This window comes from Phaenicophaeus curvirostris, chromosome 8 (assembly GCF_032191515.1).
Source record: "Phaenicophaeus curvirostris isolate KB17595 chromosome 8, BPBGC_Pcur_1.0, whole genome shotgun sequence".
Lineage (NCBI taxonomy): Eukaryota > Metazoa > Chordata > Aves > Cuculiformes > Cuculidae > Phaenicophaeus > Phaenicophaeus curvirostris.
In genome coordinates, this window is record NC_091399.1 from 29,309,264 (window position 1) to 29,335,267 (window position 26,004).

The 26,004-nt window shown below is 55.1% G+C and overlaps 2 protein-coding genes across 2 annotated transcripts; one reads left to right on the forward strand and one right to left on the reverse strand.

The window, feature by feature from the left end:
- Positions 1 to 403: 403 nt before the first annotated feature.
- Positions 404 to 16,860, reverse strand: POMGNT1 (protein O-linked mannose N-acetylglucosaminyltransferase 1 (beta 1,2-)). Its single transcript, XM_069863024.1, has 22 exons — positions 16,772 to 16,860; positions 15,521 to 15,715; positions 12,648 to 12,756; positions 12,135 to 12,250; positions 11,760 to 11,825; positions 11,216 to 11,329; positions 10,196 to 10,313; positions 9,814 to 9,912; positions 9,181 to 9,308; positions 8,517 to 8,587; positions 8,145 to 8,220; positions 6,673 to 6,756; positions 6,498 to 6,539; positions 6,228 to 6,286; positions 5,613 to 5,685; positions 5,192 to 5,320; positions 4,739 to 4,864; positions 4,521 to 4,585; positions 4,093 to 4,137; positions 3,779 to 3,914; positions 3,184 to 3,293; positions 404 to 2,908 (listed from the first exon to the last, which is right to left on the reverse strand). The coding sequence occupies exons 2-22, from the start codon at positions 15,635 to 15,637 to the stop codon at positions 2,803 to 2,805; spliced, it is 1,989 nt and encodes a 662-aa protein (XP_069719125.1). The 5' UTR covers positions 15,638 to 15,715; positions 16,772 to 16,860; the 3' UTR covers positions 404 to 2,802.
- Positions 16,861 to 17,099: 239 nt separating this feature from the next.
- Positions 17,100 to 23,909, forward strand: LURAP1 (leucine rich adaptor protein 1). The gene is made up of 2 exons (XM_069863025.1): positions 17,100 to 17,325; positions 21,229 to 23,909. Exons 1-2 carry the CDS (start codon positions 17,143 to 17,145, stop codon positions 21,916 to 21,918), a joined length of 873 nt encoding a protein of 290 aa, XP_069719126.1. The 5' UTR covers positions 17,100 to 17,142; the 3' UTR covers positions 21,919 to 23,909.
- Positions 23,910 to 26,004: the final 2,095 nt, after the last annotated feature.

A 26,004-nucleotide genomic window follows, 5' to 3' on the forward strand; every position in this document is an offset into this window, starting at 1 on the left:
CACCAAGCTAGGAGCCAGGGAGCGAACACAGACCCAGGCTGTGAGGCTGTTTCTCCGCAGACATTGGCCGGAGGTGGCAGGGGAGGCACAAGGGCTGGTTATGCCAAGCAAGAGACCCTAGGCAGTTGGTCAGAATTCTCTCAGTTGCTGAACTGAAGATAAGAGTAATAAAAGCTTGAGGATAAAACAGATCACAAACCCACGCCAGCCACTTGGGCACCACATGGCATGGAGGACCTCTGCTGGCACAGGAGCTGCAGAACAGGGGCCCACAGCAGCCCTGCGGCACACAGGGCAGAGTGAGACACCAGAGAATAGGGGTCTGTCCTTTCTAGGCAGGTGGCTGCAGTGGAGGACTCCAGTCCTGGGCCACGCATAAAGCCAGCTATGAAACACATGAGGCTCAACAGCTTTGCAATGTTTACTCTTGGAAAAATAATTCAATTCAGAAAGCAGCAAGCCCCGGAGATGCCCATGGACCCAGCCCTCCCACGGCCACCGCAGCAGAGCCTTGCTGGAGGAACGTCAAGGGATGGAGAACATCACTCGGCAGGCCCACTGCAGTGGGTGGAGAGGGGGTCAAGTCCTGCTGTCGCAGAGAGCAGGGAGCCACTGCTCTCCGGTTGCTGCATGGCAAGCAGCAGAGAGGAACTCACATTTAGCCATTCCCTATCTGCAGGACCACCTTCCCCAGCCCCAGGAGGAGCCAGGAAGGAGCCAAGCCAGAGCCTTGCCAGGGAAGAAGGGAAAACAGGTGCATTTAGTTTTAGGGAGAAGGGAAACAGGGCCTTGGGAACAGAGATGCCAAGGAAATGGCATCATGGCGAAGAGCTGTGGAAGGTTTTCCAAAGTACGGCATGGGGAGGGAGCTGCTTTCCCCAGGAAGAAGCCAAGTCCCCTTTCCCATTGTGCTGAAAGGACCTGCTTTATGGTTAAGGACCAGCACAGAGAGGCTGTCTGAGCAGAACCCCAATGCAGGGCAGCGCTGGGGGTGGCAGGAGAGGGCAGAGTTGAACCCGAGTCTGGGACTACAGTCTCAAGGGTGCCACCCTGCACCCCTCCTGCATCCACCCCCTCCCTGCTGCTGTGACAGGCACACCCCAGACTGCAGGGTCAGAGTCCTGTGGTCACACGAGAGCCGTGCTGTGGCCACGCTGGGCTCATTGTGGCCACAGAGAGGCAGATTTCTCAGGTTCGCAACTATTTGTATGCTGGGCAAGGGAGGAAGGAGGGGAACAGAGGATGGAGCCAGGGGAAAAGACGTAAGCCTCCCACAAGTGCCTCGACACAGGCTGGGGGCTGCCAGCTCTCCAGGTTGCTTTCCTGCTATCCTTCCCCCCCTTCCCACAAACAATAAATAAATAAGTTAGTGTAGTGTAGACCCCAATGCTCCGTTCACAGTGAGAAAATAAAGAATAGTCTCTGCAACCACAGGGAAAGGGCTGAGCAGCAAATCCTCCTCCCAGGGGCAAGCCAGAGAATAGCACCCCTGCCCAAGGCTTGGGGACCTGGGCAGAGAACAGATCTCTTGCTGCATGGATGAAACAGGGAGGTGTATGAGCAAGGGGACCAAGAATGCCCTCAGTGCAGGAGGGACAGGACATTAGTACCATGTGGCTGGAGGTGGGAGGGGGCTCTGGGGTCCTTCCTAAGGCATGGGAGTGTGGATAGGGACCCCTTCCATCTCCCTCTGTGTAAGGGATGTACCACAGCAGGACAGCCAAGCTGCCCATCCTGGCTCAGCTCACAGCTTCCCTGCTAGCAACGTACCACAGTAAGGGTGGGGATTCAGGAGAAGAAACTCCCTCTTCCTCCAGCTAAAGCTGGGGGGGAGCTGGCAAGGGAAGGGGGAGACAGGGTACAGTACCACAGGCAAGGACCACACCAGAGCACAGCAGCTCTCACTCCAGAGGGCCCTGGTCCCTCCTGCCCCTGCAGCCAAGGGAGATGCCCTCAGGCTGCTCCCATCTCACTCTGCAAGGCACTTTCACCCCCTCTCCCACGACTCAGGGGGTAGGGCTGTTCCCCACAGAGAAAGTGGGTGAGGATGGTTTGAGCCACAGCACGCAGTCTGGTCCGCTTCCATCTAGAGGCCTCTCCAGCTCCCAGAACTGCAGAGAAAGGAAAGGGGCATCTGACTGCCCTCATGCTGGGTCTGGGGCGTCCCCTTCGTGTCCACAGCACATTGAGCTCCTCTTCAGCATTCCCTTTTGCCTGTGAGCTGGGCTGCACCAATTGCTGCAGCCCAAGAAGCAAAGCCAGCGTGCAGGGAGACATCCAACCCAGCATACAGTCTTCAAGGTGCATCCATCATGCAGGAGATAGAAGAGATGCTGGAAGATTCCCTCTTCACCACCGCGCTCACCACTGGGCATGAAGCCAGCCAGGCAAGAGTTAATAAATAACACCCAGCTGGTCAGATGCACGTGAGCGTGCTGCCCTCTCAGGACTTGGGGGCCAAAAAGGGAAGCAGAGGTGTTTCTTGAAGTCCCCTCTAGCCCCCAGTTGAGCATCTCCTTCCTCCAGCCTTGCCCAGCCACGGGGCAAAGGAGCAGTGTTAGTAAAGAGTCTGTTAAAAAAAAAGTTCCTGGGACACAGGGTGGCCTATGTACAGGGAAGGACCCTGTCCCGTGCCAGGGAGACCACAACAGGGGGCTGGAGGAAGCCCAAGATCTCAGTTTTCAGCCTGAAATGACAGTCCACGTCCAAGTCACCGGCTTCCGAGCTACTGCCAACACTCTTGCTGCACCACGGAGGGGTCTGTGTCTTTCCCCAGTCCCCTGCGCTTCCCAGCTACTTGTCTCACGTCTGCTCTGCTGCAGCAACTGCTGGCACTGCCGCCGCCGCCCCCTCCTCCTTGGCAGGGGGCTCCATGTAGATTGGCGTCACCGATGAGGGCTTCTTAGACCTGCAGCGGAGGAGTCAGGATGGGAGCAGGCAGGGCTGGTGGTCCCACCCATCTCAGGATCCCAACTCCCAGCAGCCCTGCCTGGCCTTCCTGGCATTATCTCCTTCCCCCTGGGGCATCCTCCAGGTCCTGTCCCCGTCTCCCACCACACTAATGAAGAATAGGGAGTGGTTTGCCCCAGGACTGGGCTGGGACAGAAGATGACAGAAGGTGGCAGTGCCACAAAGACGGGGTGGGGGGGATTACTGAGGTTGCTGTGCCCCCCCTATACTCACGAGTAGGGGGAGGCAGGGACTCCCACCACCAGGAAGTGGTTCTTCTTGCGGAAGAGCCGCCACAACCCCTTGTGGTTCCCACGGACATCCAGGTCCCAGATGTGGAGGCACTAGGATGGTGGGGAGGAAGGAAGAGGCATCAGAACCTGGTGAGAAACACCAGGGCCAGGCATCTCCTAGCAAGGTAAAAGCCACCAGCCCTGCCCTCTCCAGGGCTGCACCCTTTGGCTGGGGTGGTGCAGGGCAGCATGAGTGAGAGGAGAGTGGGAACCCACTCCCTTCCCTGTCTCAGGACAGGGGATTTGATCATCGCCTCCAGGCGAGTGATGGAAACCACCAGACTAGACAAGCTCAGACCCTGGGCTCCCACACAGGTACACACAAAACTCATTTTCTCTACTGAGCCAAGCATCTGCCCTGGATGACCCAGTGTCTTCTGTAAACGCCAAGAGATTTATCGTCACCCAAGGACAGGAAGAATCAATTTGCTGAGCTGTGTCCACGCAATAAGCAAACCCAAGAACAACAGCCAGATGTTTCCCAGCGATGTAGAGATCAGTGCAGGGGTCAGGACAGACCACGTCAGGGGCCTCACCTTTGCAAGCTGAGTCCAGGTGGTGAAATCTGCTTCCTGCTCCATCCTGATGAACATGACGTAGACCTTGCCCTCAGTGTCAGGCACAAAGGAGTCTTCACACGGATTCTTGCTGTGGTCCAAGATTTCAGCCTCGCTGCAGAAACCAAACAGGGATTGAGAGGGGACCACACCTCCTCACTGTTGCCACTGCAGAGTACTTCTGACAGGCAAGCGGTGGCTGGGGCCACCAGGGCCACCTCTCCCCTTTCTTCTGTCCTGGTTGGTTCATCCAGCGTGCCCCACAGCCTCCCAGCCTTCCTGCAGGCACTTACCCCAGGAGCCGATGAATTTCAGTCTCGTAGGCATCCTTCCTCAAGCTGTTGGAGGAGAGAGCACAGAGACCGGGGCAGAGTCAGGTGGTTTGATCAGCAGAAGACATCCCAAGATGATCCAAATCCAAGACTGCCCCAGCGTAACAATAAAACGCAGGTTGGAGCCAATGAATGGAGAGCAAGGACTGCCATGCATCCTGGAAGATGTGGCAGCAAAAACGTGACCCTTCAACATGTCTACCACGAGCACAAGGTAGATGAACCCAACCTCAGAAAAACACTGCAAGGATTCCCTAGTGGAGGCCAGTGTGCTAGGGCTGGAGGTTATCGCTGTTGTTCCAGAATGAAGGGAGACATCCCCAGCACATGGGGACAAGGGTCGGGTCAAGCAACTGTTTCGTCCAGATCTCATTCTGACCAGCACTCACCTCTCCACATTTTTAAGCTGGACATTTGGAACTGTGTTGAACTTGTGCTTCTTGAAATAGGCTTCCTGGGAGGAAGAGAGAGGAGAGGGAGGAAAATTGGGTTCAGTCAGAAGTCATGAGTACTTGGAAGTCACCTCAAGCATCCCTCCTACTGGAAAGGCAGCAGAGTCTGAGCTCGGCACCAGGGTGGAGCTTGGGGGCTGAGGGAGGTCACTTACATGGAAGTAGCCGTTCATGTTGAGCCCCACGATGCCAAAGTGGTAGGAGCGCGAGATGTCAGGGATGATGCACTCCCGGCCTTTCCGCTGCTCGGGCATCCGCATCCACATGTCCCAGTCCCAGAGCTAGAGATTGGAAATTGCATCTCACACTGTTTGGTGATATAATTTGGTGGTTTGGCCACGCAGGGACCTTTCTGGCTGCCCATATCAGCTCCAGGCCCTTAGGCCTCAGCCTGCCTGGGCTGTTCCAGCCACCTCTGTGGCTGGTTATGTGGTCCTGAAGTTACTATCTGTCCCAAATCCATTCTGCTTGGATATCCTTCCCAGCAGAAGCTCAGAGAGAGACAGTGCTCCTCCAAGAGCTGTACCCATAGGCACTGGGTGATGATTGGTGACTGCTGAAGGGCAGAGGCGGGAGTGCAGAAGACCGGGTACCCCTAGAGTACTCACCTTCTCAGGGGTTGGCCACTTTGGCTCCAGCTCATCCTTGTACAGGCTCTTCCGGAGTACCCAGCCCAGGCCTGGCATCGTCTCCACACGGTACAGCAGTGAGGGGTCCTCAGCTGTGTGCTCATAGCCCTGTGACATTATGAAGAACATTCAGCATCCTTCATGCACCCCTACCCCACAAAAAAAAGGAGGCATCTTGCTCCTTTGAGGCTCTCAGTGTGGGGAAGAGGCAGACATAGGAAGCACATGGCAGGGATAAGAGTGATTTGCAGAGGTACTTCTGAACAGTCCTGAGCTGAGGAGATGGTGATCCCTTAGGATGATAGTGAGGGGGACACCCTGCTTTAAAGATAGAACTTGGACCTCAGGGGAAAAACACAGGGCAGAGGTGTCCCTTCTCCACCATCTTTCCCTGACCCACCTGGTCATTCCAAGCAGAGATGCAGTACAGGCTCTCGTCCTCCTCCAGAAGGTGTATCGACTGGCTCAGAAAGCTGAGGAAAGAGTTGCTCAGTTCCTGCTCGAACACCCTTCCCTCATACAAACTGTGGCAAATTCTCCACCAAGGGACAAGCCACCCCCAACTGCTGCAACTGTTTAATCCATCTCCTGGGGTGAGATAGCTGATGCTGGTGTGAGATCAAGGGAGAAGCACCCAAACAAGCTAAGTTGCATCTTGCCATGAGGAGGGGACAAGATTATCCATCAGTCTTTCCTTCTTAAGAAGAAACAGGAGCCCTGTTAGACACTGTCCCAGCCCTCTTGCTATGGGGCAGACTTAACTGTGTGTGTACAGAATGGACCAGTAACTCCAAAAAGCAAAGCAGGAAGAGATCCCAGACCCTGAAGTCACCCTGCATGGAATGCCAGGACAGAGGACTTCAGACTTTCTGCAAGCAGAGCTCAATTAACACTGTTGCCTGGGAACTGCTCAGTCTCAGATAGGTGAGCTACAGCACTGCAAGCTCTGGCCTCTCCTCAGCAGCCAGACAGCTTTTAAGAAATGCCCCACCCAAAGAGGGACCCGCAGCTTTACCTGAAGAAGTCCACAGAAATGTCAAGGTCTTCCTCCAGAACCACAGCAAATTTAGCATCCTGTAGGGCAAGGAGAATGTCAGAAGGATAGAGAGGAACAGGACAGAGCAGAGACACCGAACAGTGCTCCTGCCTGTGCTGTTCACTGCCCCAGAGGGATATTTCCAGCTCCTGTGAGATGGAGGTCACAGATGCCAACCTCCCAGGGACACCCTGTGTCTGCCATGGGCAAAAAGTGAGACAGGGCACAGGCAGAGGTCTTCTCACTCACCGGGAACAGGTTGAAGGTTGCAGTCAGACTGGCTTTGTAGTGCTACAAGAAAAGATGGATTGTTACCTGTGTTAGTATTGACCTGACACAGACGTGAGGCTAAGCCCAGCCTCCCTCAAAAGCTATTCCAGGTCCCAGGAAACAGCTCTTCCAGGATTTGGGGAATGCCTCTCACCTGGGAAACTCTAGCATTTTTAATACTGATGGGAGTGTGCTGGATTCCTGAGAGGCCAAACAGCTCCACGACGTCCATTGGCTCCTGCAATGGAAAGGTACAAAGCTTACCAAACATGGTATGGATATATTCTCCCCACCCTCTGCCACTGTCAGCTCCCTGGGACAAGAATATGCCTGTGGGATGCCCCGTAAGTGGCTGTTCTCTTGTGGCAAGTGAGGCTTAAAATGATGCTGTGTTATAGACCCTGCAACAGGGAACCCACCAAACCCTCTTGGCCCTTCAGCCCTTAAATATCATGATAATTTTCTGTTAGCCCTGCCAGTTTGCAGACCCAATAGTTCCGAGACTATCTGAGAGGCCCTAAATTCCCAGTTCCTCACTGATAGTGCAGAAAGAAAAGAAGTATAGCCAGGAACACCTACAAGCTGCTTAACATCAAGACCGTAATCAACCTCACTTTCTCTCACAGTTGCCAAGGAAGAGACCTCTCTGACCAAGCACATCCATCCTGGGGCTAAAGGTGATCCATATTTGGGATGACAGATCTCTGTCCCAAGAAGGGCCCCCCAAGGGGGGCCTCTCATTGCACCAACCCTTCTGCCTTTCCCTGGTATCCACCAGGACGCACGAGCATCCAGGCTGCCCCCTCATAGCTGAGGGATGCTGGTCAAGTTGCCATGGCAATGGATGCTGCTATCTTTAACCACTCTGATGTGCTGTGGTGAGAGCCTGAATAAACAAACTAGCTGCCCCAGCCCCACAACCTGGCAATGGTTGGAGAAGCCTACAAGGGAACAAGCCTGTTCCCTTCCCCGTCTCCATCACAAGGCAACCAGACAGCACCTCGTGAGCTGCTGCAGAGACGAGGGCCAGCAAGCTCTTGAGAACTACTAAGATCCCACGTGCCTGTCCCAGAGCACATACTGCTGCCTGAGAGCCAGGGCTTGCAGGGGGATCCTCTGGGGCTTTATAAGGTTGAGCTGACAGGATGGTCTTTGCTCTATAAAGGGTCAGTTCTCCTCTACCTGGCCTCAGCTTTCATAAGCCTTGTGAACACAGAACATTTGGGGCCTCTTCACCTCTTAGTGAGAGTAGAGCTGGACAGGCATGGCTGGACTAGTTTGTTCTGCTTCATGTGTGGGAGCTGCACAGGCAGTGTTACACCCAGACCTGCTCAAAGAACTGGCAACACTTATCAAGTGAGAAAAGAGAATAGGGAAGAGTCCAGCATCACCACCTCATTCCTGCACACCAGCCCCCTTCTGATTTAAGGATAACCCTGGGCTTTGCTGAATGCCAAGGCAGCTTTACCTGCACCCATGGATGGCTAAAGCTGAATGACTTTGTGGAAGAGCAGTGTGACCCATAGCAGGAAGAAGGGTGAAGGGACCAAGGACTGGGCCAGCACCACATACTCTCAGCTGGGAAACCAAGGACCTGCCTGCAGGGACCTCTGGGAGCACTCTTACCTCGTAGTACCCATCGATGAAGACTGTGATCATCTGTGGATTGACACCTTGAGCCGACAGCAAGGAGCGCAGCATCCTGGGGAGAGACCAAGGAGCCTGAGCACAGCACAGCCCCAGGGGGCTCAGGAAATTCAGCAGGGGGGTATGGATTCCTCAGGGTAAAGTGTGGATGATGAGGGAACAAGAATACCCCATAGCTCTTCCCTGTCCCAAGGCCAAGGACCCTGACAACTGTCCAAGCAGGTGTGCCCATGGTGCTCATGCAGCCCCAGGAGGAGGCTGGATCCTGCCAGCAGGACGGAGGGGAAGGCCTGTACCATGCCTGGTTTCATGGCACAGAGCAGAGACGCCGTGTCCCCTGGCAGTGCTCACCTGTACAGGTAGTTGGGGCGATTCCCAGCAATAACAGCTACAGGCACATCAAAGACTTTATTGTCTTTGAGCTGAAAGAGAAGAATGTGCATGAGTGGGGCTGGGAGCGGTTATGCCAACCTAAACAATTCTACACTACTGAAAGCATGATCCAAGGGTAGGGATTGCCCTGCCTGCTAAACAGCAGAGCTGCATAGTCCTAACCCTGGGCTCAGGCCCACAACAACCAACCAGGACACCACTCACTGCTGCTCGAGACCCTGCCAGCTTCCCACCTTCACCCCACCTCAGACTCAGCTCCCAAATGCCAAACTGCATCTGCATGGAGACCTTTGTCCAAACCTTTCAGCACTGTGCCAAGCTCAGACCAAGGCCGTGACAGCTGTTCCATCTCCAAAGGCAGAGTGTCTGCTGCCTGCACTGACGTCCCTAGAGGCATGGTAACCTGGCAGCTCAAAGCAGACATAGGGCAAGGGAACTCCCCTTCCCCAGCATGACCTGACCACCTCACCTTTGCTGGGATTAAGAGCTGGCCCAGAAGCAGTTTTCACCACTCAGCCGGTGTTTATGGACAGGACTCTGCATCTGAGCTGCAAATAGACCTAGTCCAGCCCAGCCCTCCCTCCTGAAGAGCCTTCCCAGAATACTCCGCCCCTGCACTCACAGGATCAGGGTTGAACTCAATGGGCGTGGGGTCTTTGCAGCTGCAGACGCTGCCGTAACCTTCTACTTTGCTGCAGAACCTCTTTCGGCGGCGGTTCAGCTCTGTGTCGGGCCAGCGGCACTCAGCATCTGGAGGCACCAAGGAGGAAAAAAAGACTGCTCATCCCTATGGCCTCACCTTGTGTGCTCCAGGCTGCACTGCTATATGAGTGGTGCCCTCTGGGCTTAGCCATTACAAAGCTAGTCCTCGTTACTATCAACAAGCAGCATTTTTTCATATAACCACAGGGGCTACTCAGAAGTCATCCCCCACCACATGGCCTCTCTGAACAGCAATGGGCCCATGGTCAAGGCCAACAGTCAGAAAAGACTGGACTAAGCCTGGTTTGGAGAGGTGACAAACAGCCAGACCACCTCCCCATCCTCACCTTTCTCAAGAAGCACGCTTAGAATTGCCATGGAAGCAGGAAGAAAGGAAGCTGGCCCCATTTTAGAAGTTATCATCCTCATCCCAAACAGTCTGAAATCCATTCTGGGATATGTTGACCCATGGCTTTAATTCAAAAGCACCAGGAGCAGCAGGCAGACATCTCCCAAAGATACCTGGCACTGCAGAGTGGATCATACTTCCTACCTTCCACGGATGTCAGATGAACTTCTGTCTTCAGCAGTACAGGATCACCCCATGTCGAGAGGGCAGGTGACTTGGCATGCTTCTCCCCGTACACTTCCCCTGGAGAAGGGACATAGGGTCAGGAATGTCTGGAAAGGCCCATCTCTCCTGTTGTAAGCACGACCAAGGGCTGTAGCTCTGGGTGGCAGCTTGGCACCTTTTCCCATTGGAAACTCTGGTGAGCTGCTGAAGGCATGTGCTTTGCCTCTATCCTCTCCCTCACCCCCAGTAACAGAATTGCTGCTCTCTGTGACTTGTTCCCTGCTCATATAGCATGTTGGGTATAAGCTGGGTTTATCTTCATCTGCCTTCTCCCCGAAAAAGAAGCCTGTGCTAGACTCACCTCCCTTCTTCCCCACAAACGTCCACATGTCTCTCCAGCTGAGGAATGGTGCAACTTGGCTCCCCAGGCTTTTCAGAACATTCTTGGCTGTGTCCTTGAGGTGAAAGGAACCTTCATCCTGGAACAAAACCCAACCCTGCAGCTAAGGTCTGGCTCCTGATGCAGACAAGGAAGGTCTCCCATCAACACCAAAGAGGTACAGGGCCCACTCCTACCCTTGAATCAGCTGAGCCAGACAGCTTCAAGAGCAGGTTCCCGAGGTCTGCGTGTCACTAAACGTGCCATTGGCTTCTTCACGATCTACAGACTGGTCAGAGGAGTCATGGACTCCTGTTTCCTTGAGACCAAATTGTTCTTAAGCAGGTACGTGTTCAGCAGCACTTCACACAGCTAAACCTGTAACCTTGCGAACACAGTGCTGCTCACGCAGCAGCCCAGAGTCAGCACAGTCCACAGTGCCCCTCCCAAAGCTGGGAGCTGGGACCTAGAAGGGTCCCACCACATCCTTTTATTTCATAGAATTACAGAATCATTAAGGTTGGAAAAGACCTCTAAGATCATCCACACCACTGTGCCTGCTAAACCGCGTCACAATGTGCCACATCTACATGTATTTTGAACACCTTCAGGGATGGAGACTTCACTACTTCTCTGGGCAGCCTGTTCCAGTGCCTCTCTTTTAGAAAAGAAAGTTTTTCCAACATCCACTCTAAACGTCTCCTGGCGCAGGTTGAAGCCATTTCCTCATGTCCACTCTCCACCTAACCTCTCATTTATTGTTGCGGGCTCTGACACATCTGCTTTTTGCTCTCCTGTCTTGCTGTGCACACAGCAGTATCTGTAGTAACAATGAGGAGCAAGAGGAGAAGGGAGATGATCCAGCCAGGGAGGTAGAGCCCAATGGCGATGTGACATTCAGCCCTGGGAATGCCCGATGACATTCAGGAAGCAACTATTTTGATGAGCTTTAGAGCATCCTGGCTCATGGTGACTTTTTCTTTTGACACTAAGGGAATATACCTTAATGGTGAAGATCAGGATCCGTCCCCGAGCAACCATGTTGAGGAAAAGTACCATGGCTTCATCTTCATGGGGAGAATAGGTGTCAAAGACCCTCTTGGCCATCACGTGACCCTGTTGGTATTCAAACATCAGACACATCTTAAATGCTATACCTGCAGGGATTGCAGAATTATGGAAACTGTGTAAGTCTCAGTCCCTGAGCATCCCAATGAGTCACTTTTCTGGTATGCCGGGGAGTCAGTCCCCAGGTAAATTCAGCCCTCAGGCTTTTACCCATGATATTAAGTGCACTGAGGTCCATGGGACAGCATTACCCAACCTCACAACTCCTCTTCCACCTGCTTCCCAAGGACAGCTAGGCAAGCCTGAGATAAACAAAGCAGGGACCTTCTGGGTGACTGTGCTGTGGTCTGGGAACTACAGGCAAACAGACACTCGGGGACTTCTCTCTTGGTTGCCCTTTACCTCATACACCTAACACTTGAAGAGCAAGGAAAGATGAAGTAAGAAGGACAAAGACAGGTGCACGGGGATGATTTACCGTAGCCTGATTTAAGACGATGACATGGATCCCTCTTCCCTGCTCCCGAGCCTCATCTTCCAGGATCTACAGGTGGAGAAACAATGAGAACCATACACCAAGACCTCTTCTTCCCTGCCCATTCAGCACAGCAGAGCCCCCCAGACAAGAGGCAAGTGTCTCTCCTGTGACATTTTGGCTTTGCTTATGGCAGTGACAGATGCCAGAGTAGAAGCCAATGTGGGAACACCTCCACAGTCCTGTAGGCAGGAGAGGGATCCACTCCCGACCTTCTTGCCAGCCACAGAAGTGCTCCCACCACCCACTGCTTGAGGCTTCAGCCATCCAACTCCACCTGCCCTCTGCACACAGGAACAGTCAGTTCCCCTCACTTACTGTTGTCCCATCCACAGCCACATAGACCTTTGACCGGCTGGAGTAAACCTCAACATCCAAGACCTTCTTGTTGCTGACAGGGTGCCTAGGGACCTCCACATTCAGCATCTCGTCATCTACAGGGGAGAAAAGCCCAGCCTCAATCAGGCAAAGTACCTCTGGCTTGTCCTTGCTCAGTGCTAGCCCAGCCAAGCCTCCAGGAGGCCATGCCCATCAGGGATCCCAGCCCAGCAAGCCATGGGTGAGAATCTATGGGATGGCAGGTAAGGGAAATCCAAAATACCATCAAGCCTGGCCCCACCTATCCCCACACAGACCTCTGCAACCAAACGTGCTGAAACCTTGAGAAGACACATGAATGGGAACAACCTGTTCTATTCACTTTTATTTAACCCATATGTATAGACCTGTCTTTTGTGCTGCAGCTGGTCACAAGTTCATCCTGACTTAAAGAAATTATTTCCCTCCCTCTAGTTTCTTGCTTTCAAAGAAAAGCAAGATGCTGCCCCTCACCATAGTCCTGCGCAGGCTCCTCTTCCTCCTCATAAGCAGCTCTCCTGGTGTCCAAGATCAACTTGATGTTCACAATTACAGTCACAAGCAGGAAGAGGACAGCACCTGTCTGCAACGCAGGATGCTTTGTGTTACCAACTTGTAAGTAACAACCCTGAGATCAGGCCATCTCCTTGGCAGTCTGCAGGGCACCCCAAAGAGATCTTGCAGGGGATGATAAGCATCTGTTATTTCCCCTGTTTTTTTCTGGGAAAAGGCAAAGAAAGAAATACAGGTTGACCAAGTTTTAGGGTGAAATGTTTTCATTAGCTGAAGAACACTGAACTCTTGACACATGAGAATTATATTTCAATAAGATCCTGCTTCCAGATTGGTGAGCACACTGCTGCTAAAATATTGTGTGGAGGTTGAGGGTCTCTGCATATAAAGAGTTTGGTAATTCAGAGTTACAGCTCCCACAGTAACCTTAACTTTTGCCTCTCCTGCAGCATCACTTTCAACTCTCCCTTTGCATCCAGAAGATGTATCCAGGGTATTCTGAGCGAGAAAGGCTGCTGTGTGACTAAAGCAAGGCAAAGGCAAGAAGCTGAGGTCTGACTTCAGGAAACCATGCTGTGCCACAGGCTGCAGAGAACAGCCTACAGCCTTACTGTCTGCAGCAAACCAAGGCAACCTGCGTGAATGCTGACACAGAGGGCGACAGGAAGGTCCAGGGGCTACAAGAAGGTTCAGGGGAGACCAAGGGGAGGGAGAAAAGAACACATTTCTATTTATTAAAATACATCTTGTTTTTCTCTTTCCCAATTTCAGTCTTCTTGCTTGTTTTTGGACCCAGCGTACAGCAGAAACAACTCCGAGCTAGAAGGACCTCTTCTGAGACAGAGCCACACAGGAAAACTTGGACCACCAATATCCCATGTTGGGAAATGATTTGCCTGTGGGTCAAAGCTGCAAGAGCACATCTGGCCACAGCCAAGAGGATGGTCTTAGAGCTGCAGTGCTGCCTAGAGATGCAGGACAGCCTAGGTTGAAAGATGAGGCCTTCACTTGACCCAGGGAGTGCTGTAACCCAGGGACCAGACGCTTCTCCACGATGGAAAGGTGACAGCAGTGTGTGGTGGCTGCAGGCATTTGTGCAAAACCAAAATCTCTGCCCAGCAGCCACAGCCCTGCTCCTATGGACATACCAGGCAGTTCCCCCAGGTCACACAAGCTCAGGGTTCTGCCAGCCTCCCAGAGCATTCCAAGACTCAGCAGCCAAAGGAGAGGATGGGAGAGGTTGATGGAGACTGCTCATAGCCTGGGTCACCCCAAAAAAGGGTGCTGAAATAGGTCTTGAGTGGTTTTGGGACACTTCCCTTGTCTCTCAACCCCTGAACAGCTTGCTTTCTAAAAATCTGCACCTTTTTGCTCTAGAAACCTTGATTCTCTGAGGTCTGGGGTTGAGATCACACACAGGCCTGCCCTTGCTGAGAAACACAAAAAAGTATCTCCCCTCTACCTGGCTGGATATTGCCTCAAAGTTACATGATGCTGCTACCTCTGCCAAGCAGCCAAATGGGTTCAAGAAGTAACTGAGGAAGATAAAAAACCAGCAATAAGACAAGAGACAGACAGGCAGAAAATATGGAAACAAACAACACTTCGGCATTTTGGCTTTGCTGGCTTGCTGTTGACTTAGGCCAATGAATAGCTTTTGATATTTGTGCAAGGAAAGCTTTTAATTAGGCAAGAACAGAGCCCTGGCCTCACAGCAAGGAGCAGGCTGCGCTTGGTGGCCACAGCAAAGCCACCTTATCAACTTGCCCAGACTTTCTGCCCTGGTCAGCAGTGGAGAGGCAGAAAATCAGCCCCACAGCCCAGGGCAAGCGAGGCAGCACCAAGCAGGACCAGCAGTCGAGTTAGCAGGACTGGCTCAGTCAGAGCTGCTGACAGAGGCCCAGCGACCGTACATGTGGCTACTCCACCGCTGCAGCTCTAGTTTACTTGTTTTAAGCTCAGTTTTCATCTGTGTTTTAAGCCACAGCAGTGCCATGAAAGACAGAGATGACAGCAGACAAGGCAGCCCATTGCCCTTGGCACAATGAACAATGCTGGCCTGAATGATCAGGCCTTTTCCAAAGTTCCAAGCACCCCAGAGGATGCAGGACTGAGCAGTCTTCTTTCCAGAGAGCCATCACAAGTCTTTGTTCTCCCAGGCACACGCAAAACTCCCCTGCTCCCTTCCACAGAAACCAACTGCCAGATTTCACAGAGCTCTGCTCATCCCAAGAACAGCCCATTTTCTGCAGCTCACTGCCATGGGGCCAAACCCTTCCTGTCCTTATGTCCCCAGATACCCTCCAGGATGCTGATTCCACCAAGGATTAGGTGTTTTACAGCAGAAGCGACCAAGCCTGTGGCTCTCTCAGACACCAGCTGCCTCTGGTGCAAGAGACTGTATTACTCAGCCCTATTTTCTCTGTCCACCTGTTGTGTTTTATATCAGGGTTGATTTGCAAACCAAACAGGGCAAGGGTGGATTCCCAGTGCAAGCTGAGCCCTGCTGCACTGGGTATAGGTCTGGAACCAGAAAGGGAGGAATCAATCAGGTTTCAAGCTGAAAGCCTCCCAGGGACACCTGGATAACTGTATCTCCTACCACAGCCATCCAACAGGTTCTTTGCACCTGGAAGGAACTGCTAGACATAGCAGACCCTTCCACACACAAAGCCACTGGCTGTAGCTTTTTAGGGGACAAGTTCTGCTTTCGCAGCATATTAGGTCACCCAGGACTGCCAGCAGGCCCACCTCTACCCAAGCAGCTGCTCCATAAGCTCGTAAACCCTATAGATTATCCTCCCTAATCCACCACAGGCCTGTGAGTGACTCACCTGGCACAGTTTCCGCAGCGCGCGCTGGTTCATCAGCTTGTACTTCCAAGCAAGGTACCAGCTCCGCTTCTTGTGGGGCTTGATGGCAGGGTTGGGTTTCCACTCATCCATAGTCATGGGGGCTGACACAGGGGCAGCCACGTGGGGCAGGGGTCAGGATGCACTCTGCTCCGCTCTTGCGTCCATTGGGGCTCCCTGACAAAACGTGATCAGTGCAGGGTGAGGGAGGTGAGCACCTTCAAACCCTCTTCACAGCAAACACAAGGCCTGGCACAAGCCGTGGCCAGGAATGGCACACGTACCACAAGGAGAAGCCCCACGGAGCCTTCCCACCTGCCAGCCCCTCCAGCCCCACAAGGAACAACCCAAGTTTTGCCGAGAGCTGTGAGCAGGGCGATTGGAAGCCTTCAAACCCACATGCCAATGAGGAGCTCTGCTCCAGGCCAAGCCCTTAGTGAGGGCTGATGCAGTGCGTGGGCACACTCCCAGACCCTAGAAAAGCAAAGCCACCAAGAGGCACAAACTGGTGATAGGCCCTGCACCAGCAGGGGTTATGGAGGTGCTGGGCCTGCCCATACTGGACCGCAGGGTCCCTGTTGGGGAAAGGTACCCTCCTCACTCACAGCAGCAGGGCTGTGAGGCAGCACCACTGACATAGTGGGGATGCAGCCAGCACCATCGCCATAGCGAAGATGCAACCACCCTAGACACTGGGACCAGAGCTGGGGCCATCATTCCACTGCCAACACCAGCATTGTAGGGCAGAGGAGTTGTGCCCAGGTGAGGCTGCCCCCACACCCTGATGGGCCTGGGGCAGGATCACAATGATTTAGGTTAGAAAGGACCTTAAAGCCCACCCAGTTCCAACCCCGTGGCCACAGGCAGGGACACATCCCACTGGATCAGGGTACGGAGACCCGTCAGAGCCAGGGGCCTGGCAGAGGCACAGGCCTCCCCTAATGGGGCCACGCTGGGGGGGAGAATCCCACATACTCTACCCGGGTAGGGAGAGGAGCAGTCGTGAGCCCAGAGCGCTCAGGGGAAGGGCAATGGGACTCTGGGGATCGCGGAGGGGAGGGCGAACAGGGGTCCGGGCACTCGGGGGCTGTGGAGGCCGCGAAGCGGACGGAGGAGAGAGGAGATTAAGGCGCGCAAGGCCGGGGGCCTCAGGGATAGGACCCCCTAAGCAGCGGCGGGAGCGGAGGAGGCGTTGGGGTCGCGCGGAGGGCGAGTACCAGCCTCACTACTCACGATCCGCGCGCAGGGGAGGAAGCTGAGGCCGGGCCGGAGCAGGCAGGTCCGTCCACAGCTCAACGAAGCCGCCACCACCGCCGCCGTGAACCCCTCACGCTACTTCCGGCGCCGAGGAGGGGCGGGGCCAGCACAAGCCACGCCCACCCTACCGCTCTGGGCTGCCTGGAGGACCTCGATGGTGGCGACGGCGAGAGGGGCGTGACCACGCCCACAAATGGTGGAGACGGCGATGGGGGCGTGGCTTGTTCTGGCCACGCCCCCGCCCCGGCGGGCGGGGGCGTGGCCAGAACAAAGCCACGCCCCCACACGCACACCTGGTGGCGCGCCCCGCGGTGACAGCGCGTTCGCCACCGCCCCCAGCGACCCGCATGGAGGTCGGCGGGGAGTCGCTGCCCGCCGAGCTGCGGGATCTGGCCTGCAAGGTGGGACGGCGCCCTCCCGCCGGGCTGCTGCGGGGGCTGCGAGCCGAACCCGCCCCCGCGCCGCCCGCCCCGGAGCGCGGCGCCCGGACGCCGCTCGCCGACCGCCTGCGGGCGCTGCGCGTCGAGCTGGTGAGTGCGGAGGCTCCCGGAGCTCTTGACAGCCCTTCTGGCCGTCCCCCCCACCCCGCCCCGGCCGCCGAGGTTGCCGGCAGCCCCCGGTATCTCCGGGAAACGCCTGAGTTGCCCCCGGTGCCTGCCGCCTCCAGGGCACCTTGACCACCCGCCCCCACTGCCTGCATCTTCCAGGTTAACTACCTTCATCCCCCCTCTCCGCCTTACATGTCAGCGTCGTCCCCTCCCGGTATCTGCCTGCATCCCCCCCTCCCGGTATCTGCCTGCATCCCCCCTCCTGATAGCTGCCTGCATCCCCCCTCCCCGTATCTGCCTGCTTCCCTCCTCCCTGTCTCTGCCTGCTTCTCTCCTCCCTGTCTCTGCCTGCTTCCCCCCTCCCTGTCTCTGCCTGCTTCCCCCCTCCCTATATATGCCTGCATCCCCCCCTCCCAGTATCTGCCTGCATCCCCCCTCTCGGTATCTGCCTGCATCCCCCCTCCCAGTATCTGCCTGCATCCGCCCTCCCTGGTATCTGCCTGCATCCCCCCCCATCCAATACCTGCCACCTCGGGGCACTTTGCCTCTGGCCTGGGCTGCCTGCATCTGCCTTCTCCTGCATGATTTAACAGCCCCAGCTCATACCCCTCCCTAAAGTCTTTCTTCACCCCTCCAGCCCATGCAGCATCCCTGCCTGGGATCCCTGTGCCCCCCCCAGGCTCTGGTGGGGACCAGGGAGTCGTGGGCATCAGGATTTAGGGCAGGGACCTTCGCCAAGGACACAGTGGCAGGTCCAGCCCTGCGTACCCCCCTCCTCCCCGTGGGTGTCACCCCTGGGTGACAAGGCACAAGCATTGCCAGGAGATTTCTCGGGGTTCGCTTCCTGCTGGGGCGTCTCCAGTGGCTTGTAAAGGGTTGGGCTCTGGCGTCGGCCTTTCCCAGGGACTGTGGGAGTGCCGGTGGCAGCTTTCTCGCCTCCCTCCTTTCGTGGAAGGAGCAAATACCAGCGATGCCTGCGCCTCCGCGAAACGTGGCGAGATTGGGCAATGGGTTCAAGTGCTGCTGGGGGAAGGGACGCTCCCACGCATGCAGCCACCGAGGGAGGGAACGAGCATCATTTCTGGATGGAAACAGGCTAAATATGCCGACATCCCTGCCTGCCACCCAGGAGGATGGGGAGCAGCCTGAGCCCTCTGCACCCACGCTTTGCCTGGTTTGGTGTCACCCATCGCTGAATGCTTCTCGCCCACCCTCCGTGCCGGCTCCCAGGCTGCACTCTGACCAGAGGAGAAAGGTCTGTGGGTTGCTCAGAGGAGGAGGGAGCAGCCGCAGCGTTTTCCCTGCCCAGGTTGCAGACAGGGTTAGGTGATGGTTTTTGCAAGGCCTGGCTTTGGCCACGCTTTCTGAACCTTGAGTCAGCAAAGCTTTTCCTTTCTCTGCCCCAGCTTGTCTCACCAGTTGATGAATAGAATCATAGAATCACCAGGTTGGAAGAGACCCACCGGATCATCGAGTCCAACCATTCCTATCAAACACTAAACCATGTCCCTCAGCGCCTCGTCCACCCGTCCCTTAAACCCCTCCAGGGAAGGTGACTCAACCCCCTCCCTGGGCAGCCTGTTCCAGTGCCCTGAAGAAGCAGGGACACCTCCCACCCAGGTCAGCAGCCTGGGAATGGCCTCCCAGGTGCCCAAAATCCAGCATTGAGCTCTCCCCTGTCTCTATTCACATGAACAAGAACCAAAATCTGCCCTCCCTGCCCCCAGCAGAGAGCAGCAAACCCAGGGCTCAGAGGAGGAGTTGGCCTAGGACTGAGCAGTGGGAGGAGAAGATAGAAAATTCCTAGTCTCACCTGGTTTGCGGAGGATGTGTGGTCCCTGGGACTGGATGTCGTGAAGGAAGATGATGCTTATGGGTTTCTTGTGCACTGGGTAGGATAGCAGGACCATATCCCCCCAGGGGGATGCTCTCCCCCTGGCACCTCGCCTGCCCTCAGAGAGCACAGGAAGGAACATGATGGTCCTCCCAGCTCTGCTCTCCTTTGAAAGAGGAGGGGATGTTTCTGGATGCAGGGGAAGACAGCATTGTGGTGTGCACATGGGGAAACTGAGGCACGGGTGTCATATCCCAGTGCAGGGGTCCAGGTGGATCTCCTCCTCTCCCTGCCACGCACACAGGACTGCGGTCACCCTCCTCCCTTCTGGATGCTGCTGCCACCCCGGGTCTGGATGCCAGTGGACATTGTGTGGGGACCACCACGCAGGCTTTGGGATGGCTGTGGGCTTGGTTCAGCGTAGCTAACACTTCATCAGGAGGAATACAGAAACCAGATGGATCTGGATCTCCTCCTGCACTGACCTCGCCTTGCTGGAGAGGGGTTTTCTTGGGGTGCAAGGTCAGGCTGGCAGCAAATCGATCACCAACTCTTCCCAGCAAATCATACGGAAAACAGGGAGCGTTTCCTCACACTCTGCTTTTGGAGTGCCTCATCTGGCATCTCTGACAGCCACAGTTGGATGTGGCAGAGAAAAATGGGGACCTCCCCCACGAGGGGTTCCCAGCCTTCCTCCCATGCTGTCTCCCTGCCAAGGCCAGAGGCTTTAGCAGCGTGTGCAGAAAAGTCCATTGTAGGCAATTTTTGAAATAACTTGCCTAGAAAAGGAAGTTTCTGCACTTCAGAGCTGGCTCCTGTCCCAATCCAGTCACATCACTGCTAGTTTTCGTTTAAATCCGGCTTGAGGAGCGTGGGGAGGGGATGGGAGTCGGTGTCAGATCTCTACAAATCTTTACCCCTTTTTTTTCGTGTCCTCTGAACTGAGAGGCGTCACGTGCCGAACCCCTGGCTGAAGCTTTCCCAGGCTCCTTTCTCGGACGCTTTTGTTGCTGTGTTTGCTGTGGGACCGGAGACAGGGGGTCCCGAGAGACCAGCGGGTCACTCATAGACAGGCGGGTGACTCTGAGGGCACCGGATGCTGGGGACCGGGCGCTGTGCTTAGAAAAGATCCCAGGAGACTCTGTGGATTTCCATCGCAGCTTGCTGGTGCTGAGGTGTTTGTGAATGAGTCCCTCGGCATCCACAGCTCCCAGGCTGCCTGTACCTGTCCTGCCATGGCTTTTTCTCCCTCGCATCCCACCACCGCCCTATTCCCTTTCCTGGCAAAATATTTGCGTCCTGTGCAGGGGAAATCCAGTGGCTTTCAGCGGCCAGTATCACACAGACAGGAATGTCTTGGCATGCAGGGCTTTCCGTTAGGAAAACAGATGTTTCTGCGGCAGCTAAAGTTTTGCAAAGAGCTTCCCCCAGCTCGGAGGGGCAGGAGCCAGCGTGGTGAGCAATGCGATCAGGCAATACCTGTCCTCCCCCATTCTGGGAGTCTCAGGCTCCAAATCCAGCTCTGTTACATCGTCATCAGGCTTGGCTCAACCTTTAGAAGGAGGAAAACAAATGCTTGAAGGACACCACTGAAAGTCTCAGGAGGTGCTGATGGTCCAGCTGGATCTGAGCAATGTCCCAGCACATTGCTGCCTGATCTCTTCTGTGCTGGCAGCTGCCTCCCAGGGCTTGGGGTATTCTGTAGGCTCAGATCTGTACCACCCAGTGCCTCCAGTTCCTTTTCTTACTCCTCTCCCCCTGGGAGACAGTGATGTAAGTGCCCTGGATTTATTTCCCCAAGGGGGTTGGTGGCCTTTGGGTGCCATAAGTTGTTTACCCCTGATGGTTGTGTCCTCAGGGCTTGGACAGGGTTTGCTGGGATGGTTCCCTGCAGGGTTTTATCCCATGCTGTGCTGTTCATCAAGCAGCTTGGAAGACCTGTGGCCACCATGGTGACACCTCTGCTGGGCTCTGCTGGTACTTGGGTCCCTCAGTCACCAGGGTCATATTGGTCTCCCCAAACCTCTGTATTCTCTTTCTCTCCCTGCCAGGCTTATCTGCGAGCAGTCGACGTGAAGATCCTGCAGCAGCTGGTGGCGTTGAATGAGGGCATCGAGGCGGTGAAGTGGCTGCTGGAGGAGAGGAGCACGCTGACCAGCCGCTGCAGCAGCCTGACCAGCAGCCAGTACAGCCTGGTGGAGAGCCAGGCGGCCTCGCGGCGGGGCAGCTGGGACAGCCTGCAGGACCCCAACGACAGGCTGGACAGCATCTCCGTCGGCAGCTACCTGGACACTTTGGCCGATGACATGGATGAGTATTCCCAAAACGCTGCCGAAACCAACGCTGCACCTGTGCCGGGCACAGCCCTGGTCAGGGCAGAGCAGGATTGGGTCAGGATTGACCCCGAGAGGGCTCTTGCAAAGCAAGAGAAGAGCAAAGCAGAGCACGAGTGGCCCCATGTGGACCTCTCCCCACCTGGGCTACCACAAGACCACTGGTTTTCTAAGGAGCCCCAGGTGGCCAACGGGTATTTGGGCCAGCAGCTGCCTTCTCTGGAACAGGGCAGAGACACCAAATTGCCATCGGGGGCCGGGGAGAGGCTGGGGAAGGGGAACTCGAGTGGAAAGACTCGGAAAGCTGAGGCTGACTTTGAGAACTGCAAATTCAACAGCAAACTGCACCTGGAGTATGATGCCCACTGGCGCTGGCTCCAGTCTCAGGACGATGTGACGTTCTTGTAGCCCATGGCTTTGCCTTCCCAGACCAGCTCTCCCATCTGCCTGCTCTGCTTCAGTTATCTCTGCTTGGGAGAGTTGGGGTGGCTGGGGAATGGGGACAGGCTGGCTTGGTGGTATTGCACTGCTCCTCTGAACCTCAGTCTGTGTTTGGTGGTGCAGCCCTAAGGAATGGGGTGCCCACCCTACAGCAAATTTCTGGAGGTGGGATGAGGTGTATCCTTGTAAATTTAATTCTTTGCTCTGGGGTGGTGCTTGCAGGTGGTTAATCACTCTGATGCCTTTGATGTTGGTGGCGGGGAAGGCTTGGTGGTGAAGCCTGGGACAGTGGGGCTTCTGGGACTCCTCCCCGGCTCCACCTCTGCCCTCTAATCCTCAGTTTCCCATCTGCAAAGACCGGGAACCCTTCCCCTAAACTGGGTATCCAGGGAAGACAGAAGATGCTCCCATGCATCTGCAGCTCGATGGGACCAGACTGCTCAGTGAGAGCTGCAGGGCAGGACCATCAGCAGGGCATCCCTGTTGGATGTGCTCATTTCCACCACTGTCTTCATGGCCAGTGTCCATCCAGGGTGCAGCTGACCTGGGGCACCGAGGGTTTGGCTGCAGCACATCGTGAATGCTAAAACCCCCTTCCTGGCAGGTGAAGCCCTGCCTGATTTAAAGGCCCCTGTGAAGTCAAGTCACTATAGCTGCTCCCACTGGGCTGGGGAGGCTTAGTCTGTGCCCTGCGGAGGAAGGATGATGGTGCAGACTTCCCTTCCTGGTGTGTTTAGAGGAGAAGGGCAAAACACTGGATGAGAGATGGAGATCCAGTTCTCCCAGTTCGTTTGTGGACGGTCTCCCACCTTGGGAGAAAACTTGGTCGTGGCGGCATACAGGCAGCCTGGCAGAGCCTGCGGGGCTCAGACTCAGGAAGGCTCATGGGATTCTCCATCTGTGTGATGAATGGTGCCAAGTCTCTGCCTGATACCAGCAGCCAGAAACATGAGGCTCCTCTGCTGGGGTGGATTTGCAGTGACCCTGCCCTCGAGACATCTCTGTCCTTTTAACCTCAGCTTCTGCCTGTGCCTTTTACTGTCCACCTACTATGTCTCCCAGCACGCCCTTTCCTCCTTTCTGGCTTGTAGAGCATGGCTTGCAGCTGGAGCTGTGTGCAAGCTTGGTCAGGAACTGCTGCCTTCACCAGACAATGCAGGGAAGGACGTGGGCATTCAGAGCCTCCTGCTTCAAGGAGAGGGGCTGTTCCATGTGTGTGGACAAGACTTGGAGAGTCCTGGCTTCACAGCCTGTGGGTGTGTCTGTCCCCAGCTGAGTGCTGTGATGGTTTTGCTTTCTCTGGGGTTCTGTTGTTCCTTTGCCTGTGTGGGTTGCAGCCTGGCATTTTACTTGCTAGGGCTGTGGGAGTAGGGAGAACATCTCCTGATGTCAATAAGAAGTGAAGAGAGCGGGAAGACCTGGCTATGACTCTTGAGATGTGAGCTGGCCGTGCTTAGGAAAGTGGTTGGGTGCACAACAGGTTCAGCTTTGTATCTCTGAAGCAGCACCTTCGGTGGAAGCTACCCTCCGTGCCAAGACTCCCAAGCACCCTCCCTTGTCCTGCAGATCCTCAGAGCTTCTTTGGATGAACATAGAGAGCAGAACAATGTGCAAAATTTCTGGAAAGAGCATCTGCCAAGGACTTAAGGGTATCCCAGCAAATTGTGACTGGGTTGCCTTACGGGAGCATCCCATCTGCCTGCTGTGGAGCTGCTGTGCTTGGCTTGCTGTCACCTGTGAGCAGCTCGTGGCTCCCTGCATAGCTCTGCCTCTGCTGCTGAGCCACCGTGTCCCCCAAGGATGACTGTCCCCCGCTTTCCTTCTATCCCTGCATGCAATGAATCAGCTGAGGGTCCCAGGAGGAGACGGGGTAAGTCCTACAGCTCTGTTAAAATCATTCTTGACAAAAACTAGCTGGCTTAATAAACGGTAGTGTTTTTCACAGGCCGTACTGTCAGTGCTTCACTGAGCTTACAGGGGTTTCTAGGGGAAGGTGAGAGGGTCGGGTCTGAAATGCCCTAGAGCTGCTGGCAGTTCTGCAGGCAGGGCAGGTTTAGCCCCCCTGTCCTGAAAAAGGCACAGGCCACGTGCCCGGATACCTGTCCCTTCTCACACAAGGCTTCCTGAAGCAGCTGGGTACCAGAGCACATATGCTGGGAGGGAGGGTGCTGCTGAGAGATTGAGCATATTGAGCTCAGCTGAATTATGTCTCCAGCAGCAGATGGCAGCTTTGCCCTTCCTGCTCTGTTAGCCATGCTGGGGGCTCCGTTTGCCTTATTCTGCCTCCTCCACCCAGGATGTGCAGGAGGCGTCTGGGTGCAGGGCAGAAACTTCAACCCAGCCCTGGGTGGAAGCAGCTGCAGCTCTGATTTCAGGCTGTTGGGATTTGCTTCTGGGTGGGTCCCTGTAAAACCACTGGAGCCGGTGCTCATGCAAACATCAGCCTTTCCAAAGCAAACCCAAGCGGCTTATCCAGCCGTCCCAGCCTCAGTATCCTTTTCGGCTCCTGGCTTTGGAATTGTGAGCTTTTGCAGATGGAGAGGTGGATGCTGGAGCCAGCAGGGCTTGGCAGGATTTCCTCATTTTCTACTGGGCTGAGGTAAAAAAATAAAATGAAAAACGCTTGGAAACAAAATGTCCAGCCCATTTGTCTTCCAAACCTAGAGTCCAGCAGTCAGACAGCTCTTTATCACTGCAGATGAGCCTTTGCTGGGGCTTCCCTGGGCGTGGACTCTTCATCTCATGGGAGCTGAAGTTTCCCATAGCCCCAAAACCAGGGTATCCCCCAAATCCGTGGAGGCATTGGTGAGATCGCACAGTTTTCCTGCCATCCCTTGCCCTGTCTCTGGGCTGACTTAATGAGAGGTGACACCCATCCAGGAAACACCCCTGCAGTCCCTCTTGCTGAAAGGTGGGTGCAGCAAGGGGTTGCGGAGCATCCATAGGTCATAAACAAGATCTACAGCGTCTCTCTGTGCCCCTACCCAGTGAGAAGCAGTCTGCTCCGCCCTGCCTCCTGCTGCCCTTGGACTGTTCTTGGTCTGTTGAGTGTGGTATCAGGTAAGAAAACAGATAAAGCAGGCAGGATCCCAGCTGGTGCCAGAAGACACCCACCTCTGTTACTATAAAAAACACCAGCAAGCCTTTTTTTTTTTTTTTTAAGATATACACAGAGATTAGATTGTCTTAACGAGGCAGTAAAACACTTTAATAGCTCCCCTTCCTAGTTATTAGAAAGTCCCCTGGGCTTTCCCCTCCCTGCGAGTATCTTGGCTAGGAAAGGGCCTGTCCCCTGAGCGCTGCAGCTTTTTAAGTAATTTGCGTTGGTTCCTGCAGGAAGGCAGCGTGGAAATAACCTTTTACAGGGGGTGAAGAGGCTGGTCCCTGCGCTCAGAGGGGAGGTGGTATCCAGTTTCTTCGGTAACCACCGTGGCCCCACACAACCCTGTGGGCTCAACAGGTGTGGGGTGTGTTGCTGTGGGGTGACCCAAGGGGCAGGTGTGGGGGATGTGTGGGTGCAAGTGCAGCCTGTGGAGCTGGATTCTGGCACCCTCACCCTCTTTGGAACAGTAAGGGGGGGGATACTCCCTGTTGCCCCTTGTACAGTTTCCTGCAGAAATTCCTTTCCTTGAGAGCCACTGTCACCCCTAAGAAAGCTCACATCCTTCCAGGGGAGCCCACGTCAGCCTTGGAAAGCTCTCATCCCACCAGGAGAACCCATATACCTCCTAGAGAGCTCCCATTCCCTCCCTGAGAGCCTACATCACCCCTATGAAAGATCACATCCTTCTAGGAGAGCCCGCATACCCCTCACAGGAGCCTCCATTCTCCTCCAGGAGAGCTTGCTTCACCCTTGGAAAGTTCACATCCCTCCAGGAGCACCCATATCCCCCCTAGAGAGCCCACATTCCCCTCTAGGAGACCCCAAATCCCTCCTGGAGAGCCTGCATCACCCCTAGGAAAGCTCACACCCTTCTTGGGTGACCGTGTCCACCAGAAGAGCCTGCTGCCACGGTCCATCGAGCTCACTAAACAGTGGGCATGGCTGTAGCT

Coding starts and splice junctions, on each gene's coding strand:
- POMGNT1 (XM_069863024.1), bottom strand. CDS start 15,637: ATGACTATGGATGAGTGGAAACCCAACCCTGCCATCAAGCCCCACAAG. Junction 12,757..15,520: donor CGCTGCGGAAACTGTGCCAG/GTGAGTCACTCA, acceptor CCTGCGTTGCAG/ACAGGTGCTGTCCTCTTCCT. Junction 11,826..12,134: donor TGGCTGTGGATGGGACAACA/GTAAGTGAGGGG, acceptor CTCCACCTGTAG/ATCCTGGAAGATGAGGCTCG.
- LURAP1 (XM_069863025.1), top strand. CDS start 17,143: ATGGAGGTCGGCGGGGAGTCGCTGCCCGCCGAGCTGCGGGATCTGGCC. Junction 17,326..21,228: donor GGGCGCTGCGCGTCGAGCTG/GTGAGTGCGGAG, acceptor TCTCCCTGCCAG/GCTTATCTGCGAGCAGTCGA.